The sequence below is a fragment of the Vitis riparia genome, unplaced genomic scaffold, assembly GCF_004353265.1.
Source record: "Vitis riparia cultivar Riparia Gloire de Montpellier isolate 1030 unplaced genomic scaffold, EGFV_Vit.rip_1.0 scaffold781_pilon_pilon, whole genome shotgun sequence".
NCBI lineage: Eukaryota > Viridiplantae > Streptophyta > Magnoliopsida > Vitales > Vitaceae > Vitis > Vitis riparia.
In genome coordinates, this window is record NW_023269779.1 from 9,371 (window position 1) to 33,006 (window position 23,636).

At 37.3% G+C, this 23,636-nt stretch overlaps 1 protein-coding gene, 1 non-coding gene and 1 pseudogene across 2 annotated transcripts; 2 read left to right on the top strand and 1 right to left on the bottom strand.

Moving 5' to 3' along the window:
• Positions 1 to 10,542: 10,542 nt before the first annotated feature.
• LOC117910564 lies at positions 10,543 to 11,258 on the bottom strand (annotated as a pseudogene).
• A 2,645-nt stretch (positions 11,259 to 13,903) lies between these two features.
• On the top strand, positions 13,904 to 13,976 carry TRNAE-CUC. The gene has a single exon. It is a non-coding gene; the product is annotated as a tRNA-Glu (tRNA).
• A 5,979-nt stretch (positions 13,977 to 19,955) lies between these two features.
• Positions 19,956 to 21,129, top strand: LOC117910565 (F-box protein At5g07610-like). Its single transcript, XM_034824669.1, has one exon. The coding sequence runs from the start codon at positions 19,969 to 19,971 to the stop codon at positions 21,127 to 21,129; it is 1,161 nt and encodes a 386-aa protein (XP_034680560.1). The 5' UTR covers positions 19,956 to 19,968.
• Positions 21,130 to 23,636: the final 2,507 nt, after the last annotated feature.

Sequence of the window (23,636 nt, forward strand, 5' to 3'; positions counted from 1 at the left end):
CAGATGAGCATGTTTTTGAGCAGTTTACATCCTAGGTTCGCTCGACATCTGACAGGAGTCCCATTCCAGGATTTCAGATCATTGGTTCAGGCTTTGTTCGATGTAGATGATGGCATATCTAGAGGATTATGGTCAGATATTACTCATTCCCCAGATACTGAGGGGAAAGAAGTTGTTGGATCATCTGAGAGCTATGGATGCGTATGTTCTGTGGACTTTCATCATCGACGACCTGGTTTTCATCCCTATGCGAGATCATTGCAGATACCTAGGGGTGATTTCCCACCCTTGCAGCATCGTCATCCTCAGTCAGTTCAGCAGTGTCCTTCTGTGCATCCTCATACTGCCACGGTGCGACCTTCATTCCAGTTTCAGCATCCACATACTAGTATCCCACGGCATGAGCAGTCTCGTCCCTATCGGCGACATCAGCGGACTTATTCTGATTTGGGGATGCCTTCGGATAGAGCTTTTGAGCGACTCAGAGCTACTGGTTTTTTAGTACCATTGGCCCCTTAGCCACCCCCGAGTACCTTACCTTCGCGTTTTCATGCTCATGAGTTCTGTGCATTTCACCAGATGGCAGGCCACCGTACTGATTATTGTGCTTCTCTACGTCATGCCATACAGGATCTTATTGACAGTGATGTGGTTAGCTTCCCCTTATCGACCACAGTTATTGATCTTGGTTCAGATATGACTGCTGATTCCTTTCCAGCCCATTCCACACATGCAGTTCTTCCTCTCTCAGGCTTATACCATCATGTTTGAGACACCCAGGGCACTGATATTCACCAGACACTTTGATATTGCCGACCTTGTTGGTGTATTTTGGGACTACATTGTTAGTTGGTCATTTGAGTTTTTGTTCTCCTTTACTTTATATTTGAGTCTTGATTTATAGTTAGTGATTCGAGTTCGTACCCTACGTTTCGAGAGTAGACCTTATTGTCTTATCATTTCACATGATGTACTCTCATTTCACTTAGTGATATTGTTGTTTTCTTGGGTATGTGTTTCTGTCTTCTTTTTATTATTATCATTGTCTCGTATCATGCATTTTATGTGTTGTTGTTTTGAGTAGCATCGTGTGTTGCTTTGTTTTGTCTCTTGCATGTGTTTGCCTTAGAGTCTTGGACAGTTTTAGTGTCGTGACTGGTCCCCGAGCAGATATTGATGGTATGATGGTTATGATACAGAGCACGTTGAGATTAGACTTCTTCAGTTGAGGTTCACCATGTCGGACGAAATCGCACCCATTATTCTTACTACTCTTTACGAGATGATGGTGGATTTGACATGGAGGGTTGAGAGGATTGAGCTTATTTTGTCGGAGTACCCATCGTCATCGAGAGGAGCTCCAGGAGTAGTAATGCCTTCATTGCTACATTTGACTTCATCGGCATCTGTTACTTTGGGTGCCTCGCATCCACGACCTCACCTACATTCAGTGCTCCAGCAGCATTCCTCATCCATTCCATTGGCTACATCGACACGACCTCCATCCCGGGTTCAGGGCCCTCCAGTTATTATAGTTCCTTAGGAGCGACTCACCCTCGTCGACGATGTCGGAGACACTTTTCAGATTCGAGCGCACCCCTGAGCAGAGTTTTTGAGACATTCCAGGCCATGGGATTTTTGGCTCCTCTGGCTCCTAGGGCACTTCCAGATCCCGTGCCTCCCCAGTTTCGGCTTGATTTATATTGTATGTACCATCAGTCAGCAGGACATCACACTGATCATTGCACTGCTCTATGACATGCCATACAGGACATTGTTGATTCTGGGACGTTTGGGCATCCTCAGTCTGATATGTTTCCTATTCCTACCTCAGCTCAGGCCATGCATGCAGACGCTCCTTCACCAGTAGTCCCTGATCTTATTGACATGGGCGATTGACTCATGATTGGCTTACCTTGGTACAGTGGTGCTCAGATTTTGTTCCCTCTGTGGCTAGAGATGTGATGACAGAACCAGTCACTGTTTTTGTTTTTGTTTGTTTGTTTAGTCTTGTTTTGCTTTGGACTTTTGGAGACTATAACTCGATTCTTGAGTATTGTCTTTATTATCCTTCTTTTGCATGATGTACTCATCGGTTTATCCCATCGGATGCATTTTCCTTTATGGACATGTGTTTGTGTTTTGTGATATGATGTGTTATACTTTTGACTTGAGGCGCTTTTCACTTGCACATTGTGGTCTTGAGGCTTGACCTATCATAGAGGATGTTGAGCCTATTAGCCTAGGATCAGATATTTGACTTAGGGAGTTCGAGATTGTGATCCATCTTCTTATGATTAGAGCAGTACCCTGCTCACTTCCCACACTTTGACTTTGTTTTGACCTACATCCATCCATTGTGAGCTTTGCACAGCATCACCTTTGAGACCATTATATGACATTTCCATCCTCGGCTTTTCTAGCTTTTCACATCCCCTCTCTAATTCGACCAGGTAGAATGTGAGGAGTTTGAGCCCAGGGTTGATCTCGCATGACGAGGGTTAGCTTATGATCTTTGGGTGGTTTACGATGTGAGGATTGATCGATTGCTTGATGAGACTATCACTTATTTTACCGTGAGTATAGAGATTGATCTTGTATGATGAGAGTTGGCTTGTAATGGGCAGTCGTGCCTGATGAGATCACCATTTACTTTGCTTTGGGAGGATCATCTTTGAGATTATTATGGAGCATTTGGAGTATGGTTGGTGCATGATTCTAGAGGGTTGACGTGGTTATATCAGATGGACATCGATCTCTAGTATTGATCATTTGAGGGTTTGATAGCACTATGTATGAGACCGTGGTCGTAGGATGGGTGGCCTTCATTTCGGTTAGCTCACACTCTATTACCTCTATGGACATCTAGACCATTGCTAGCCCTTTGAGCCTCGCATGAGCATCATAGCCTTTTATTTCTTATAGCCTTGCTCACTTTCTACATCGAGATAGGGGCCCTTCAGTGTATGCATGCATTGTTTAGGAGTTTCATGAGCCTTGGACCTAGGGGCGCATTTTTCTCGTTATCTTTTCCTATCATTGTGTCATTGCATTTCATCACATCTCGTTGGTTCTTCATCCTCTTCTTTATTATATCTGTCGTTTTTTCCGCTTCATCTTCTTCTACCTCGAGTGGTAATCCTCCTCAGTTCATTACATGGAGGGTAGTCATGTCATTTTCCACTATCCATCCTACGGACGTTGATTCAGGGATCCTTAGTTTGAGAAGGTCATCTTGTCAGAGTTTGAGAGCACGTTTATCCATTTTTTGACCTCATATTTGGGGCTTTTTTCTTTGTTTGCGTTCAGAGCATGTATATTTGTATATATGTAAAAAAAAAAAAAAGGGGCACATGTGTGTATTATTCTCTATCATTGAGTATGTGTATATTAGTGTTCGAGGGTCGCTTTGTTGGATATGTCTATTGATAGGAGTTCGTATGTGAGCTCCCCGAGATTTTTCATTCTTCGTATTCATTTTGTTGTACGTTTTGAGAGCGAGATGAGCGACATTCTCTTAGGAGCTCTGAGTCATTGTCCATTCCATCATTGTGTTCGTTATTGACGTGACCTCCTTTCATATTTGAGTTGAGTGGATCATCACTCATTCTCGTATTCTATGCTTCACCATCATCCTCGTTTTCACTTCTGATTCATCATTTTCATTTCACCTCTTATTCCGTTATTACAGTGACCTCATTTTCGAGTTTGATACTCTCTTTGCATCATCATTATACATCTCGCCATCAGTTCGGTTTTTCTTCATTGCATCATCACTGTTACTATGATTCACAGTAGGCATCTTCAGGTCCATGGCTCACGATATTTTCTATACATGTTGCATTTTATACATGAGGGCATGGGTTTTGATCATTGGGTATTTGGGCCTAGTTTCCCTTCATTTCTATCACCTTATCACCCTAGCCTTCGTTACGTCCTGAGTCTTAAGACCACCCTGAGGCCATGACATCACACATTGTGTTTGATAGCTCTTATGTGAGTGATACTTGGGATTGATTCGGGAGCATTTTGTTCGTGATGGACCAGGAGTTATGGTATGGCCCTACACTGGGGCATATCCATCTCAGAGAGTTTTTTTATCGGATGACCATTATGTCGAGGCATACTCTTCTCAGTCGATGACGGATTTTTGAGCCATGTCTGTTCTTCAGAGGATATCAGATGTCTTTTTTTCACATTGGAGCATGAGACATGATTGGCGCATTTCATCTGGTGTACTTTACATAGGGGCATACCCCTTTCGGTCCATGATGGTTTTTAGGCATAGTTGTTCCTTGGAGGCGATTAGATTCATTTCACATTGGAGTACGAGATATGATTGGATGATTTCTTTGATGTGATCACGAGAGCATACCCTTCTCATCATTGTCGGCAGATTTTTGAGATGATGGGATCAGGACACGGACACTTATGAGCGCTTGCAGTGGAGTTTAGTCGTTTTAGGGTTTGCCCTATACTGGGGCATAACCCTTTCATTGGCGTTTGATATTAGAGACACCAGCTTACATCGAGGCATGATCATGTCTGAGAGCATTTTTGTTGAGGCATACCACCTTGCTTGGTACAGTTCACATTGGGACATGCTTTTTCTTTAGAGAGGAGGTCAGATACTCTCTTCACACTACCATGGTGACTTCAAGGAGCGGAGATTGAGGTATGATTGGTTGCACTCCTCTCATCGACGTTTGATTTGGAGATGCTTATACTGGGGCATAGCCCACTCATCGATGATGATTTTGTGAGATGACAGTTTATGCCGGACACTTACTTTCCAGAGATCATTTTGCACTGAGAGCTTACCCATTCTGAGATGATGCATTCACACTGGGGCATAGCTGCCTTGCTGATTTTGACATTGAGACTCTATTTCGTGTTTATGATTGCTGCTTTCGATGGATCATAGAGTCATTGATACCCTGGGCTCAGTCTTCTCAGCATACCTAGTTTGATTTGGATATTCACTTATCTTTGTTACACACTCATCCATCCTACATTGGACACTGTTATACCTGCACCCATCTTATCAGAGCCTTACATCTTTTGAGCCCACATATTTCATCGTCTTGCATGACCTTATCCCTTTCTTTTGTGATCAGAGAAGGATGCAGACCAGTCTCGGGTTTTCTGGTCGAGTTTTCACATGTCTTTGGGCATCAGGTTCGACATTTTCCATGATGGTAGGGCTTGTTAGATTGTTGATGCATTTGGGATGATGTACTCATTATTGATAGTTGACATGTCGTGACTTGTTTCGCTTACATTTCAGACTTAGAGTTTTGGTCAACATTTGTTTGGGCCATTACTTTAGTTTTGCTTTGTCAGCATAGTTTCGATGATGCTTGGACTTGTTTTAGCATTTGTTCATTGAGTCTTTGTATGTGTTTTTCATTGCATCATCATTGAGCATATCCCAGAGTGTCTTGTTTGGTGACATTCTGTATCTTATGTTGGTTACTATCTCACACTAGGGCACACCCCCATCTTTGAGTTTATCAGATCTTTTGCGGATTTTCTCACTGCTCATTCTATTTCTTGATCTTTATGGGTCGTCACACTGGGGCATACCCTTATCCTTGAGTTTATCAGATGTTTTGCAGATTCTTCTCACTACTTGATCTATTTCTTGATCTTTATGGGTCGTCACACTGGGGCATACCCCCATCCTTGAGTTTGTTAGATTCTTTTGTGATTTTTCTCATCCTTGATCCACTTCTTGATCTTTGTGAGTCATCATACTGGGGCATACCCCCTTTAGAGCTTTTCTACTAGGGCATACCCCCTCTCTTTGGGTTTGCCATGTCTCGTGCTGATTTCATGATTGTCAAACCCATTTTCCGATCTTTATGAGTTATCACCTAGGGCATCCCCCTACCATCATCTTGTTTAGGGCATCCCCCCTACTGCCATCGTGTTTAGGCTTCCAGACCCATTACTGTCATCTTGTTTAGGCTTCCAAAGCCATTACTGTCGTCTTGTTTAGGCTTCCAGAGCTGTTGTTTTCTCAGTCTAGCATTTAGAGTTAATTTTTTTTTTCTTGGGTTGGCTTCCAGAGCCTTTATTTTCTAGTTTAGCTTTTAGAGTTAGTTTTTTTGGTTGGCTTCCAGAGCTGTTATTTTCTAGTATAGCTTTTAGAGTTAGTTTTTTTTTGTTGGCTTCCAGAGCTGTTATTTTCTAGTTTAGTGTTTAGAGTTAGCTTTTTGGTTTGGCTTCCAGAGCCGTCGTTTTCTCAGTTTAGTGTTTAGAGTTAGTTTCTTGTTTGGCTTCCAGAGCTGTTATTTTCTAGTTTAGCTTTTAGAGTTAGTTTTTTTGGTTTGGGCTTTCAGATTCACCACCATAGATCAAACATCTATGGGCTTTGATCAGTGTTTCACCATCATAGATTTTCATCTATGAGCATTTATTTCAGTTATTTCACCACCATGGATTTTCATCCTTGGGCTTTCGAGACTATCACCACCATGGATCAGACATCTATAGGCATTTCAGTTATTTCACCACCATGGATTTTCATCCTTAGACTTTTGAGATTATCACCACCATAGATCAGACATCTATGGGCTTTGATCAGTTTTTCACCATCATAGATTTTCATCTATGAGCATTTATTTCAGTTATTTCACCACCATGGATTTTCATCCTTGGGCTTTCGAGATTATCACCACCATAGATCGGACATCTATGGGCATTTCGGATTCACCACCATGGATTTTCATCCTTGGGCTTTCGAGATTATCACCACCATAGATCGTACATCTATGGGCATTTAAGTTATTTCACCACCATGGATTTTCATCCTTGGGCTTTCAAGATTATCACCACCATGGATCAGACATCTATGGGCATTTCAGTTATTTCACCACCATGGATTTTCATCCTTGGGCTTTCGAGATTATCACCACCATAGATCGGACATCTATGGGCATTTCAGATTCATCACCATGGATTTTCATCCTTGGGCTTTCGAGATTATCACCACCATAGATCGTACATCTATGGGCATTTCAGTTATTTCACCACCATGGATTTTCATCCTTGGGCTTTCGAGATTATCACCACCATAGATCGGACATCTATGGGCATTTCAGTTATTTCACCACCATAGATTTTTATCTGTGGGCCTTTGAGAGTTTCACCACCATAGATTGGCATCTATGGGCATTTTTATTGTATCACCACCGTAGGTCTTCACCTATGGGCCTTCTAGTTTAGCGTTTAGAGTTAGTTTTTTGGTTTGGCTTCCAAAGCTATTATTTTCTCAGTTTAGCATTTAGAGTTAGTTTTTCGGTTTGGCTTCCAGAGCCATTATTCTTCTAGTTTAGCATTTAGAGTTAGTTTTTTGGTTTGGCTTCCAGAGCTATTATTCTCTTAGTTTGGAGTTTAGAGTCAGTCTCGTCATTCAGAGTCACAGCTCCTAGCATTCATATTCACTGGCATTGCACATCTTACCTTCATGGTTTTGCATTCGTCCTCGGTTTTCCTCATTTCATTACCCTGTGCTTATTGCATATTCGTCTCGTAGTCCACATAGGGCAATTTCCTTTGGACGTGTTCTTGTCTGTACTCTAAGGTGGTTCGACCGTTTCTCAACTTTAGCATTGGTTATTCGAGTCACTTTTGGGGACGTTTTAAAGGGAGCCTGGATCCTTAGTGTAGCTTCAGAGGTGCTTTGAGATATGTTTTTCTTTTAGGATTAAAGCCTTTGTGTTCGTCTGCTAGCCTGAGTGAGTTTGCATTTCACTAGTATCCCAATGGAAGTCTCCTTGGTTCTTCGGTAGAGTTCACTTCATTCCACTCATTATTTTTCACTTCAGTGTTCATATTCCTTACACTCGTGAGCTCTACCGAAGAGGGGTACAATAGTGAGTCTATGTATGTGAAGTGAGCAGAATAACCAAGAAGAAACAGAATCCCTATACCAAGCAAAACATGATGAGCAATCTATGATAATCGGCATGTCAATGTACCAAACTAATCTAGCAATGAAGTATAGAAAAAGCGACATCCGAAGCCCCAAATCAAGATAATCAATCATATCAATGTCAGAACATAATATCCAAGCATGCATAAAAAACTCCCAATGTGCAATCAAGAGATAAGCATCCACTGATCAACCAATCAAATGTCATGTTTGCTTCATCTTAAGTTCAAGCTTGACCCTCTAAACGATCCCCAGCGGAGTCACCATTTTACGGACCCCGCATTTCGGCTCAATGCGTTTCCCACTCGATGGCAAGCTCGATTTTTATTCGAAAAATTGATTTTTATTGATTAAGAAAATGACTTGGAGTCGCCACTTATTTTTGTTTTATTTTTAAAAGGGTAAACAAAATAAGAAAGAAAAACCCTAAATGTGACTCCTTATTTGGAAAAGGTGATCTACGAAAAACCGGATCGAGTTCGGGGGTCAGGTTACTTATCGGGAAAGTATGGTAAAAACCGTAGCACCCCTCTAAGTCCCTAAAGTCGGGTCTCTACTAATGAGATGAAGCTGACATGACAATCAATGAGAAAATCAATGAATACTCAAATCAAATCATGCACATATGAGTATCAAAATATGCAATAGAGGATAACTGAAGTGGAAGTGGGTGCGTACTTGATCAGCAAACGGCAACGCGCTATCACAAAATGAGATTAGTGCATAGTAATGAACACAGTATATCTCTCATATCACCCAACCAGATAAAGGAGCACCAATATCATGCATGATATTATTTCAAATTCACTTTTATTTTGATGAAAATTTATTTGATGTGGGGCCCCCACCAAAGCCCATTTATTTTTGTATGAATTAATTTCGTAAATTCTATCACCAAGAATTACGAAAAATAAATTCACACTTATTTTAAATAATTTTGAAAATCAAAGAAAATTCGAAAGTCGCCAAAAGAAAAAGGCGACCAAATTTTATTAAAAATGAGATGTTGGTATCTAAAAACCCTAAGGATGGAAAATTTGATGACTTGAAAACATTTTTAAAAACCAAAAGTTGGAAAATCATTTCAAAACGAGGTTGGAAATTATTATTTTGAAATTAAAGGGAAAGAGTTTGAGGGATGGCACGTGGCCTAGAAAGTGGCCATGCTAAAGGTGGCCATGCAGTGAGTGTCCTCTCCTGTAGCTCCTCTTTGCATCTTTCTCCAATTTGACTTGCAAACCTCTTAAGAATTTCTTGGATTTCAAGCATTGTTTCTTCAAACCTCTAGCGACTCAAACAGATGCAAAACCTCAGTCTGGTCCACCTCCAGAAGCATGCCTGTCACTTTAACTGCCATCTCATGCTCTCACTGATCCAAGAGAGGGTACAAACTTTCACCCAACATTGTTCTTTGCTACAGCCGCGGCAAGGTGGGCATCATCTGAGAAATCCACATATGCCAGTTCCCTTGATTTTCCTGTGAACTTGTCATTCGATATTCAACTAGCTGTGACTCCACCAACATCACGGAAGGAATCACGTAGATGTTCACAATTTGTCTCAAGGTCCAGGTTTGATATGAAAGCTGTGCACTAGTCCAAGTACTTGCTTTTTTCATAGCTGGGGCCTTTCATTTGTCTCTTGCTCATATCTCCTGGCTTGTCATCTTTAGCTTTGAGCTTTGGCTCTCCATTTGGTGCAACTACGTTTTCTAATTCAACTCTTCCTTTTCCAGCAGCTTTCTTTGGGTTCTGAGCAGAATCTTTCTGCCGCTTGGCTGGAGGTTGTTCATCAGTTCTACTGGAGCTTGACTTTCTCTTCACATGGGCATTTTTTCATGGGGATTCTCTGTCTGATCTGTTGATGCAACTGCACTTTCTTCCTCATTCTCATGGTATTCCAATATGTTTCTATGGATGCTGCAACTGATGCCATGGCCTCGGGAACACGAATGGAATCCTGCTGGTGATGGACCTAATGGAGGCCTCCCAATGGGTTTACTTTAAGAGTCTCTTGAGGGCTCAAATGATATTGCGAGACTTGGACTTAGGACGCCACCTGGAGAGAGTATCATGATGAAAAAGAAACACGCCACAATTATGTTGGATGGGTAAAAAATTCCATGGCTTGAGGCAGTAATTGGGTGAGAGATTGATTTGACACGGGTGCATTTTGTACAGGAGCAGGAGCAGTCATGACCTGTATATTAGAAGACACTATGTATCCCTACAGGACATTGGGTATGGTAAGTGGGGACATCATTAATGAACAAGCATGGTGATGGGCTTGATGAATACAAGGGATGGGAACTTGGGCGTGTTTATGAACTTGATGAGCATGGGGGGAAAAGAGATGAAGGGAATGAATGATAAATGGTGGGTGTGGGTATGGAAAGGTAGTGGGCATGGGTACGGCGGTTAAAAGAATGGTGAAAGGAAAATAGCCATGCAACTATCCATGTGGCTCTAATGAGTTGCCCGAAACGAGGTTCTGGTGGATCTCATCCCCTGGGGTTTAACTGAAACTACCAGCCATAAGTACAGACAAAAGGAACCCCAACACAGGTAACGCGATCAGGCTGAGTTCCTGGTTTGAATAGCAGCTCAAAGAACTGAAAAAGCCTCATCAGGTTGACCATTCTTCTCGATATTCCCGCGCTTGGTGTACATGTGAACAAGCGTTCTAACAGCAAATGAAAACGGATCAAACCCAATTCTCATCATATATCTATGAATCTGCCTACTCAATTCCTCTGCGGCGAGTTTCTCCAATCCATAAGCAACTTGGAACCCTGCATGGTCATGTATCGGACTCCTTTAAGCTCACATTAATTTCCAGCTACTTAAATACCGGGTGGACGCAAGCCCTAGGGGTATAGAAGGACCTCTCAACCCCATTGATCATGGAAAACTCAAGCATGTCGAAGCTGATCATCATAATAACTGGATGGTTGGACTGGATGAACCCAATTCCTCCCATATTGGCAGCAAGGTTAAACACATGGTCAAACCCAATAGTGATCTTCAAGCAATTGCTCATCACCTTGAGATCAATCAAGATAGGATTCACGACAGAACACATCTTCAGTCATAGGCCCGCTCTTCTTCCAGTCAGAAGCAATAATATAGTGACCCTCCGTCTTCAGACGCCGAGCAATATGAAAGGCAATAAAGCCATCAGCACAAGTGATTGAGATCTGAAACTTTTCAGATTGTCAATATGGTTCCTTCTCAAGCTCCTCATGGGTGTACTCTTCGTAAGTGGTTCCATCGGTACTTCCCATTCTCAAGATTTAGAAGGAGAACGCGATGTGGAAGCGCTTAAGGAAGTGGATGGGCATGTAGGGACCAATGGGGTGGTTACATGCATAGGACTTTATATGCATGAGTAGGAAGTGAATTTGATAGATGTGCGTGAGGGGTGTGGGATGGATGAGGAAGAATAATTAGCTGGGGGTTTAGTGGGCTTGGAGTTGGTGGACTAGGTGGTGGGATTTAGTGTGAGATGGGTTAGTGGGGTGGCAGGTTGGATGGATGGTGGAAGGTTAGTGGGAAGGGTGGAATAATGTGCATGAGAATTGATGGAATGGGTATGAAGAATAGGTTCTGTGAAGATGATGGAATGGTTTGGCTTGTTGTAGAGCTTGGTTGTGGCCTTGAGGAGTATCATCAACTAACTTCAAGTTATCGGCATCAGTTATAGGTTGAGAGGGAAAACAGTCAACTGGAAATGGCTAATGGGTCTCCTCTGGTACCAGAAAATTCTCATTATCAAGAACATGAGTGGCAGCCTTTGCAGGCCCCTCTTGAGCTTCTTACATTTCCAGCACCTGAGCAGTTGCATCTCCACAACTCCCGGATTTAACATGTTTCCTAGCATAGCATGAATAATCAGAATCACTGTCACCAGCACCTTTTTTTTACCATTATCAAATCAACCCACAGTTTCTCTCTTTGTTGCATCCATTAGATACCTTCCCTGCTTGGCACATATTTCCCTGTCTCAGACGAGTGATATCTCTTCCACAAAACTTACATCTCTTATCATCAAACTACCCTTCCATACCACAATGGCTGCGTCAACCCTGCTGATTATTCAAATGACATCAAACGAACCTGAAGTTGGAGATTCTCAGCAACCAGATCATCCTGAGTCTGAATGAACTAAGAAAACTCAATGAGAGCCCTCACATAGCTTCTTCAGGCCGGGATGAGAAACCAGGTGCATGCCAAGGATGAGTACCAGAAAACAGAGGAAGATGGAGAAACAGAGCATAAAAGAAAACAAGTAAATAAAGAAAATCTCAGAAAATCCACTTCATGAATCATCCATGGATCTTCCGAGCAGGTGAGTGAGCCACATCAAATGTAGACACAGGCATGAATCTTGAGCATCTCATCATCACAAATGGAGGCATAGCAAGTTAAAATCAATAATGACAAACATAAAGGCAGGATTATCTCTCAACAAACAAACCGGTGGCCTCCAATATCCACCCCAAACAGCATAATGTCAAAGAAAATAATAGCAATCTGAGGAAAAACAGTGAATGGGGAGAAATGAAAAGATTGCAGAGTTTATACCTGAGTCCTTCAAGCAAAAAAAAAATGCCTACCAAAACAGAGAATCTCTTCTCTAGCTAGAATCTACTTCCCTCTAACCAGCCCGTAGAAACCCTCCTTCAACTCAAACGGCAATGGAAGCTCCCTCAAAAATGTCTCTCTCAACGGCCATGAAGAACCAAAGCTCCCTCAAAAATCTTTCTAACCGCCTCCCCCTTCTCTAGTAGCTTGCCTACTCCTAAGCTCCCGAAATCTTCTCTATCCCCAAAGCTCTCTGCTCCAGACTATGGCTCCTTCCCTTTGCCAGAGAACAGCAGCCAAAAACACCACTCTCCTCTAGCTTGCTGCTCCTAGCTCTCCTAGCTACCCAATACACTCAGAAAACCCATTCCCTTATTTTCTCATCTCGTCCAGCTCTCCCTGAATATTCTCCTCTCTAAGCCCAAACAGCCTGCTCTCTCTTCCTCAGCTCCTAGAATCCCCTGAAGCCCCTTTTGAAAAGCACCACCTCCGGCGTCCAAAAGCACCACCGTTCCTGCAGCTGGCCTGCAGATACGCTCTTTCTCCAACAGAAAAAAAAAAAAAAACCTCCTTCTCTCTCTCATGCGCTCCTCTAATAACAGACTCTGAATCCTCTACATATCCTCCAATAGGTGTCGCTTTCTCATTCGCCCATCAGCTCCACTAAGCTGATTCCACAGCAACCAACCAGGAGGCAACACTTGGCTTTCAAAGAGTCCTCCAGCTGGCAAGTGAGCTGCAAAAAATGAAAGAAAAAAAACATGCCCCAAATGGGGGTCTACAATCACTTTTTCTAAATCATAAACATAGAAACTAATAAAAATGTTAATCCCAAATTTGATTATGTTAGTTCATTTTTATTTGATATATTTTATAAATAATCCACCATGCTCTACGTCGTTGTATATATTTTAGAGGTTACTTTTTTATTATTATTTTGTGATATTACATTAATTGATTAATTTTTTCATATATACTCCCCAATACACATTAATTTATATTATTTCTTTGTATTTCATAATTAGGAACATCCAACGGTCATTTTTCAAAATCAATCTCAATTATCCACATTTTTTCTTTCTCTTTTTTGTTTAAGGACATTCCTAAATTGTGAATAAATTTGTTGTTGTTTTGAGTGTTTGGAATTGATATTTATTTTTCTCATTCCAAATTCAATAATCTAATATTTTAATTTTATTTAATTTCATAAAATTTTTTAATAATGAAACATAGGGGTGACTTCTAAAGAAATTAATTATAAATTTATAGCAGGTGTGTTTTATGGTACATAGAAATGATAGGTATGCATGGATTTGGAATATTTTAGCCTATAATATATTGTTTTCTTTGAAATCATTTTGTTCTAATCGATTAGACAGGATCCGTTGTAGTCTAGTTGGTTAGGATACTCGGCTCTCACCCGAGAGACCCGGGTTCAAGTCCCGGCAACGGAAAAACAAAAGGTTTTTTTAAAGAAATTTGTTCTTTGTTGGGCTGTTTTCCTGGGCTAATTTTTTAATTTGTCCTTTCTTGGGCGTTACTATCAGGCCTATATACCTGGGCTTACTTTGAGCCCTATAGTACCATTTCCAGTTTTCTTGCTGGGTTAAATTCCCTTATGAACTCTATTTATATAAAGACCCAATTTCCATGGGCGCTCAATACCCAAGACTCTATAATTCAGGCCTTCCTTCAATTGATTGTGGAAACTAAAAGTCTTTTTACAAGCCCAATTAAAAGCTGTGGGTCGGGCCACTTTAAGACCCATATTTTTTATTGTTATCGTTTTCCTTGGGTCAAACTATTTTGAGACTAATTCTTTTTTGTTAAGCTAACCTACTTTGAGACTCATAGTTAATGCTCAGGCCTATTTTAATTGGTTCAAAATCTAAACTTTTGGTAGTCAAAAACCTCTTTCTTTTATTTTATTTTTTTTATTTTAAAATTTTTAATGTCCAATAAGCTTTGTACCCAAGTTTTGGAAAAATATTTTTTTTATTTTTTTTTTATTTTTTTATTGGCTTTTTCTTTAGGTAAAAACTATTTTTCTTTTCTAAAGCTAAGGTGCTCTGATGCTTGACTATCACGGGAGGAAGTAGTGCGTCTTAGGGCCATGATAACCTATTAATCATGGCATGCAGAAGAATTCGAATGAAAGCAATATGATAGGTTAGAATTAGTATAACTCGATTATTGGAAGAAATTGAATCTTCGTAAAGAAGTGGGGATGATTTGTCACACATTTTCTAACCCAAATTGTAACAAAGCAAATAAGTCTATAGGACCTTATCCTTTATCTCTAATGTCATTCCGTGACACCCCAAACCCGAAGGCCAAGGGCACCATAGTTATTTTATATGTCAAACTTAAGCCTAAAACATGAGTGTCTAACAAATCCATCAAGTAGCTAGATGATAAATAATTCAAAATAGTAATCAAAAAATAAAATAAGATTGTAAATTTCTAATCCAAAACTAATTAAAATATTTAAATAATAAATTCAGTGAGTAATCTAATCACTTTTAAAAAGTTATTGAGATTAATTTGAATTTAATCTTAAGTCAAGAATCCTACATAATCAATTCTAAAGTTGTGTCTAATAGAACCATCATTCTTATCCTGATCTTTCTACACTAATGTCACTAGTACATGAAAAGTGGAATAATAGAGAAAGGTAATCTCGACAATTCAATAATGAAAAATGAGGTGTTGTACTAAATTAAATCTTGAGAAATATCACTCTTTTTTTTGTTTAATTAAAATCAATTGGCATTTAAACTCAATTTAATAATTAAGTTTTTTATCTTCAAAATTTTGATGCTTTTACTTTATAAACTGACATGAAAAATGATCTTAAAACTTTACTAACTTCTATATATATATATATATATATATATATATATATCTATGTTATTTTAGAAGTTTTTGTTTATTTTTATTTTTAGTTTGTTTGATATAATGTTAATTTATTTAAAGTTATTTGATAATTTTGGTGATGTTATTTTTTGATTATTTGACACAAATTTATGTGAATGAGATGATTTTTTTTTTCATTTTTGTAGAACTTAGTGTTCCTTTTATATTTTTAATCTTGTTACCAAAAAAGGAAAAAGAAAAAAAAAAGAAATATCAAAGCAATCATTGTTTATAGTTGTAGATATACATGAGGGTGCAACAGTCAACTACACCTAAAAGAAGAAGAAGGGGCTAGGAAATAGGTGTTTTTTTAAAACAAATTTAACGAGCTTTTCGAACATATTTCTCACCATCCAACAACTATTTAAGAAAGGATAAAACTCACGTGCAAGCATGAATGTAACAACACTTTTCCAATAATTTATAAATATAAGTCACATGTAAATGTTTCAATACTTCCCAAAATTAATCCATAAGAACAATTATCTCATTAACTCATTTTCAAGTACTAATTGATATCATTAACCAAAATTAATAGAAAAATTATTCAAGATATCCAATGAATAATCATATCAATTTCAATTTGTGTTTTCTTTTATTCAACTTATATACCCAAGTAACAAATGGTATCAAAAAATTGAAAATAAATCAAACAATAGAATGAGAGAAAGATACAATAACACTAGATTGTAACGTGGAAAATCTTTAAAGGGATAAAAAATCATGGGTGACAAAAAATGGCCACTATAAAGAACAAAAACCGAATATAAGGTTTTATCTAATTCAAGCTTACTGATCCTTTATAGACCATTTGACTAGTACATTTCCATTTCTAGCTTCACACCATCTTCTTCTGAAGAATACTTGAAATCTACATCAAACTTGATTTTGGCCTCTTCTTGCCTCTTCTTGAATCCACACAAAAAGAAAATGAGTTTTCACTCAAATTCAGTCAACTAAGAAAATGATATATGAATGAATAAGAAGAATCAACCAATTTTTAAGAAAATCGGATGAAACTTGATTTGAAAATCAAGGATTAAAGGGGATTTTCTTGGCAACCAAAAACCCTTAATTTGGTAAGAGAAGAGAGCTCAAGAAGGAAACAATTGTAGGTGTCTCTCACAAAATAGGAAGCAATTTTTTAGGTTTTTAAATTGAAAAAAGTCCTTGATTCAACTGTTAAAATATCATCAATAAATAACAACTTGGATCGATCCTAGAACAAGACATTTAAATACTTCATAAAAAAAATGCTTCCTAAACCTCCCTAACTCCTTAAAAAAATATTTTAAGAAAAACAATAATTTGAAAAACATGGTTGATTCAATTTCATTTATCTCTAACTTCAATTACATACCTTGGCCCCTAAGCAATTCTATACTTGATCTTCATTAGGCAAGTAATTCGAGGAAGGATTCAGAAAATTGAGTTAGGAAACACTTAGGAATTTTATTTGAAATTGTCAACCTAGTTAAACACTTGTAATATATAATTAAAATAAAAAGAATTATTTTTAAGCATTATGGACTTAAAAGTTTCATATTAATGATGAATTCCTTTTCTTTCCTTTTCCTTTGTTCATCATATGATCCATAAAAGAAATAAAATATAAAAGAACTAATAATTAGAATATTATATTACATTATGTTATTGCATTACATTAGATTATTATTTTATATTTCATTTAAAAGAAATATAAAAGAAATAATAAATTACATTAATTACTAATGTGAACAATGTGAGAGTAGAAAGAATGTGTGACAAATTATGAAAAAATTAAAAGTGAGAAATGCATAATGTGAGAAGAGATAGGAAAAATATGAGGAAGTGAACAAAAAATGCAAGAACCTCACTCTCACATTTATGTTATGTAATAAATATATAATTTAAAATTAAAATATCACAAATAATATTTTTTTAATCCATAAGGTGTAAAAAAAAGTTATAAAAATATTGAAAATTTTCAAAAACAATTGATAATAAATTTGACTAAGTTATCTCAATTTGACTAATGGTAAACTCATAAAATTAAAAAAAATCTAAAATTTAAACTCTATTAATAATTAAATATTCAAATATTATTTGACCCAAAATTTCTACTTAAGTAAATTTATATTGAAATGAAAAAAATAGCAAATATTACATTAACACTTGCAAATAATTGAAACCTCTCCTATGGTATTATCTTAAAGAAATACAAATTCTTTGCTTTCCTTCTTCAAGATCCTCAAATTTAATTTATGAAAACATGAAAAAATATATGTAATCTCAATTTGATCATTGGTAAACTCATAAAAAAATTCTAAAATTTAAATCATATTAATAATTAAATATTCAAATACTATTTAGCATAATATTTCTACTTAAAAAATTTACATTTATAAGAAAAAAATATCAAATATTACCTTAATATTTGCAAATACTTGAAATTGTTTTTACATATATGAGATGTATGTGTTTATACCATGGTTTTAAAAATCGGACCGGACAAGACGATTCGATTGCCAACTGGTCACGGTTTCGGTCCAGTCTAGCCAATTGGACTAGAAAATGATTGAATCGAAATTAGACCACTTGAACCGACAGTTCGACTAGCGAACCAAACGGTTTCCTCCGAACCGTCCAGTTCAACCACTTTTCTTTTTATTTTTTTATTTATTTATTTTTCCCAACAACTCATTTTCTTTCCCCTTCCTTCGCACGGTTGGTACCTCCACTATCGCCTGGACCATCGTCCTATCGGCAACGGTACCTCCACTATTGCCTAGAGCATCATCCCACTGACAGCACACCCTCGATGCTAGGAAACCCCCCACCCCCCTCCACCCGTGCCACGCGTTGGAAACCTCCCAACCTCGCCCCCAAAATGCTGCAAATCCCTGTCGCCAACCCCCCAACTACAAAGCCCCGTTGCTCCCTACCACTCTCCACCCTCAATGGTGTGCTGGAAAGCTTCCCCTGGTGGCAAAGAGCCCTCCCACGACCGAAAAATGTAGCAGTTCAAGCCACATTTGACAGAAAAAATTAGTACTTGGCTGAAGTAATGAAGTTCAACTCCCTACTAAAGTGTTTTGAGGTAGGTTGTGTGTGGTCGGTGGATGAATCTTCGATAGAAGAAGAAATATGGAAGACTTGGAAGTGTCCCCAGAAAAGTTAGATGATGTGCTGGAAACCTCTCAAATTTTGATGTTTTATATTTAATTTCAATCTGATTATAAAAACATTGATTTATACCTTTTTAATAGGTAATATTTACCATTTTAATATTTTTTTTCTTTTTTTTCTTTTTACTTTTATAATCACATATTTTACGGTCCCATTTTATGATTGGGGTCAAATGTTAGTAGGTACTCCAAAGTGATCATGGGATATCAAAGAACAACCTATGAATATATGTATCAATAAGATTTTAAACAAAAGCTAAACAAGATTCACCGCAAAAAGCTTAACAAGATCCCTTATAAAAAAGTTGGTAAGATTCCTTGAAAAAGTTTTCAAGATTAGCGACAAAAAAAATGACAATATTCTCTATTTGAACTAAAAATCTAAAATTATGTTAATATTAATACTTTGTTGAGCCCATATAATTGCTATTGATTTTTTGAAAATTTTCATTATATATTTAGGAAACTTTGAACTTTTTAATGAACATATTGTGTTTATTTTTCTTTAATAATCTTAAATGCTAAAAGGGTCTCGATGAATTATGGGTTAATTTTTATGGTTCAATTTGTGGTTCCGAGTTCTCTACCTCTTAGCTAGTCTGGGTTAGAGAATTTCTTATTAACCTAATTTGCAACTTATTTGATCAGGAAGGTTATGTTTGGTTTTCAAAAAGTACTAATAAAAGAAAAAAAATTAAGAAAAATAGTTTTCTCATATTTGATTTATTAAGAAAAATATGAAAGAAATCACATATAATTAAAATTATATATAAATTTATGCATTTTAAAATTATTTAATATTTATATAATAGAGAAAAATAAGTAAAATAAGTTTGAAAAAATATATAAAAATAATTTATTAACTTTAACCTATTTTTTATTTTCCCACATTTTTTCTTTCCCTCTATTTTTTCATTCTATTTTTTTTCCTTAAATTTTCCCTCAAATATTCCGAAACCAAACATAATCTAAACCTTCATTATATACCTTGTGCATTTGGAGACAGATCCTATTGCATTGTGTCAATATAAAAGCTCCTGAATTTTTATGTGTTTCTAATAATATATAATAGTCAATACTACTAGCCCTTTTCTACATTTTTATATAGAAATCAAATGGTTGACCAAAATATATGAAATTCCTCTAGCCACCTAACTTCTTACTTACTATGGAGAAAGAGTCATGGGGAAGCTGCTTCTTCAGCAATCTTTCTTCCTAAGCACACTTCTCAATTCTAAGCATACTCACCTCCCATATAACTAAACTTGCCTGACAGAAAGCATACAATAACTCAGATCCTCCTCCCATCCTCACAAATCCCAGCAATATGCTTTCCGTCAAAAGAGTCAGAATCAGAATCAGAATGAGAACTCTAGAAGAATCCTCGAGCCGGGAATCATCTGCCCACATTGTAGCCTCCAATGATGACCTCCTATCGGAGCTCCTTCTTCGCCTTCCCATCAAATCACTCCTCAAATTCAAATCTGTCTCCAAACATTGGCTCTCCCTCATCACTGATCCCCATTTCTCTCGCCGCAAAAACCTTAAGCCTAACCCTGTCTCCGCCCTCTTCTTGCACCGCCCTTCCCCGGTCACCAACCCCCTTTTCAGCTTTGTTCCTCTCGACCCTTTGCAGACTAGCGCACCCTTCACATCTCTCACTTTTGTGGACCACCCTCGTGGTATAGAAATTCTACAGTCTTGTAACGGTTTGTTCTGTTGTTCCAGCGTTGATTACAATGATTCTGAGCGCAAATATTACATTTATAATCCAACCACCAAGCAATTCACGACCCTTCCTCCACTCTGTGGCCGTTCTGTCAGGCGGGTTTTGGGGGTCAATTTAGCTTTCGACCCTTCCAAATCACACACCTACAAAGTTGTTTGCGTTCAGCGCTGCAAATCATCTTATGATCATTGTCAGATTCAGATTTATTCATCAGAAACGGGTCCTTGGAGAGTTTCTGGAGTTCCCTTCGCTGCACCCATTTCGGTAGATTTTCCCAGTGGAGTTTACTGGAATGGTGCGATACATTGGATTAGTCCAAGGGAAGCTTCACTATATTTTGATCTGAACGAAGAGCTTGTTCGAGAAATGCCAATGCCTCCTGTTCCTGATGATTCTAATGAGAGGGGGATTAGATATTTTGGTGAGTCTTGTGGCCATTTACATCTTGTGGAAATTTACGAAAGTTCTACAACACAATTTAATGTGTATGAGATGGAGAGAGACCATTCTGGGTGGTTTGTGAAGTTTCGAGTTGATCTTAATGGGGTCGCCCTGGCATTTCCTGGCATAATAGAGGGCTACCATGAGGAATATGACTACATGTACTCATTTTCAGTACTGTGTGTTGTTAGAAGAGAAAAAGAGGAGGATTCATTTCTAGCTCTGCATATACCTGGTAAGGTTATAGGGTTCAATTTTAGTAGTAAGAGTTACCAGACCAGTGACACTGATTGTCCATTAGCATTTGGGTGGTCTTATGCCTTTCAATACATTGAGAGTCTTTCTCTTGTGTGAGGATAATTAAAGATGATGCTTCATTGTATAATTGTACTGAAACATTTAGTTTGATGAATTTGGATGAATCTGTTCATGAAAATGTTAAAATCCCAAGTACCATAATGAACTTGTAATCTAGATGTTAAAGCAAATGGTTAAATTTACATCATTCAATGAAGGTATAAAGAAATGAGATTAAATTTTTTGAAAAATAAAAATAAAATGCAAAATAATAAAACTTTTAAATCATGATATTTTATAATTGGGTGGCACTTTTGGATGCAATACTAAAAAGTATTTTTTCATAGAAAGACCCATCTGTTTGTTGGAACAAAGGAGGCATGGTCACAGTTCAAGTAAAAAGATGCAATTTATTTTAGATGTGATTTCCTTCTATTTTGAACTTAATAAGGTTTGTTAATGTTTGTAGCCCATGAAAAATATGAAATTGACTCACCCTAAAGCACTAACAAGATGGGTTTGGGACTATGGCTCTACCATGCCTTTGGGCTAACTTTTGGCATGAGTTTGGGGCCAACTTTCAAGATTGGGCCAACTTTCAATCAAACCCACTTTCAATCACACCCATTTAGGTGGGTGTCTAAACCCATGAAATAAAGTTAGGAGTGCAACTTAGACGGGTCCAACTCAAGGTTTAGGTTATGTAGATTATATGGATAAGGTGTGAATGACTTAGGGGTGTTTGGTAAAACTTAATACCTATTATTTAATGATTTAATTTAACTTTAAGTTGAATTATATTTAAATTATTGAGTTAAAACTTATTATTTAATTTTTACTTTAAGAATTAAACACGTTGAATGATAAAACTAACTTAAAATTTTTTCTAAATCATTAAATTAACATATTTTTCCTTATAAATATAATTAGGGCAAAGGAGATTGAGTAATAATGGAGGTTATAGAGTAGTAAAAGAGATCATAAAGGTAATTAAGGCAAATGAGGATAAAAAGATAAAATGAAGATGTAGACTTAAAAATAAATTAGTTATTTTTACTTATTATTTAATGTTATTTTTTTACTTCAAATCATACAATTAATTGTGATGAGAGTACTTCATTCTCTTTGCTAAGCTAATTATTTTGTTGCGAGATCGAGTATAACCACTACTTAAATTGCTCATGCTATTGGTTAAGTTAGTTTTGCAAATGTTGTTAGATCCTTTAGGAAAGAGTGTTAGGATAGGGTTATGAAAAGTATGACATGATGTAGCCATAATAGATTTCAGTAATATTTGTATTATGATTTGAGTTCTTCTTTCAATGTCTTTTTCATGCATTTTATATGTTGAGCATTCAAGCCTACATCACTTACATTGTATATGACTTAGGTGTATTGAGAGTTGAACAAAATATCCAATAGGTTTCTTGTAAGTTGATGACTCGTTTATAACTAGTTCATGAACTTGGGCAATCCATTTGAGGTTGTAATGCACTACCTCTTAATTAGAAGGATAACTAGTCTTGGTCATCGGGATGGGTTTTCCATGGTGAGTGCACTAGTATGTATGGTTACACATTGAATAAGATTTGTAATGAGTCACGACATTGGCTATTAAATAGTCATAATCCCATTAAGCTATTATACCATATAGTCTCTTAACCTTGAGAGGATATTGAGTTTGTGTTAAAGTCTTCAATGACTTTGACCTACGAATAAGACCTTGAGGTGGTCATATATTCTCTATGAATTAGATCACAATTGATGAAGGCAACAAGCGTATCAAGATAGGCGCTATGATAACTCATAAGTTTGAGACAACGTGTCATCTTGAATGATCCTAAGGACATGTGATAAAGAAATATATGATCATAATAATTCCTTAATTGAAATTTAACATCTGCCCTTCATAAGTTAGAGTATGTCATTAATCACATAGTAAGAGAATATGACACCCAAGAATGGTAGAGGTAATCTTGAGAGGTTGATAACATCCATTTCATTATATTACAAACACTAATTCATGAGGAATTTGCATACAGTGGATAGTAGACCATGGACTTGAGTTCTATTTATCTTATTCTAATATCATAAGATACTAGAGTTCAATTGCCTCTTCGTAGTAAGTAGTTGAGTCAACTTCAAAATTGAATTATAAGGGAGATAGCTTTTTCCTATACGTCCTAATGTTTTATACTCAAGCTTATATTCTTTGTTGGCACATTGTACAAGAACTTATAAATGGTCTTTTTAGATTGGGTTAATTAATTAATTCGAGCACAATACAACTAACTAATTAATTAGGACCTAAATGATTAGATTAAATAAGCTATGCTCAATAGGGGCTTAAGTCACTTAAGCCCACAAGTAAACTTATATAAAGAGTTTAATACTTTAGTCATTTTGTCTTTCAAAGAGAGAAACCCCTAGCCTCCATTCCTATAAAGAGGATTCCATTATTCTCAAATGTCAAGGTCTAGGAGAAAGCCATCGGGTGAAGGATCATAAGGAATTCAAGATCCACACCACCCTTGTCACCAACTTGAATTAATCTAGAAGATTAC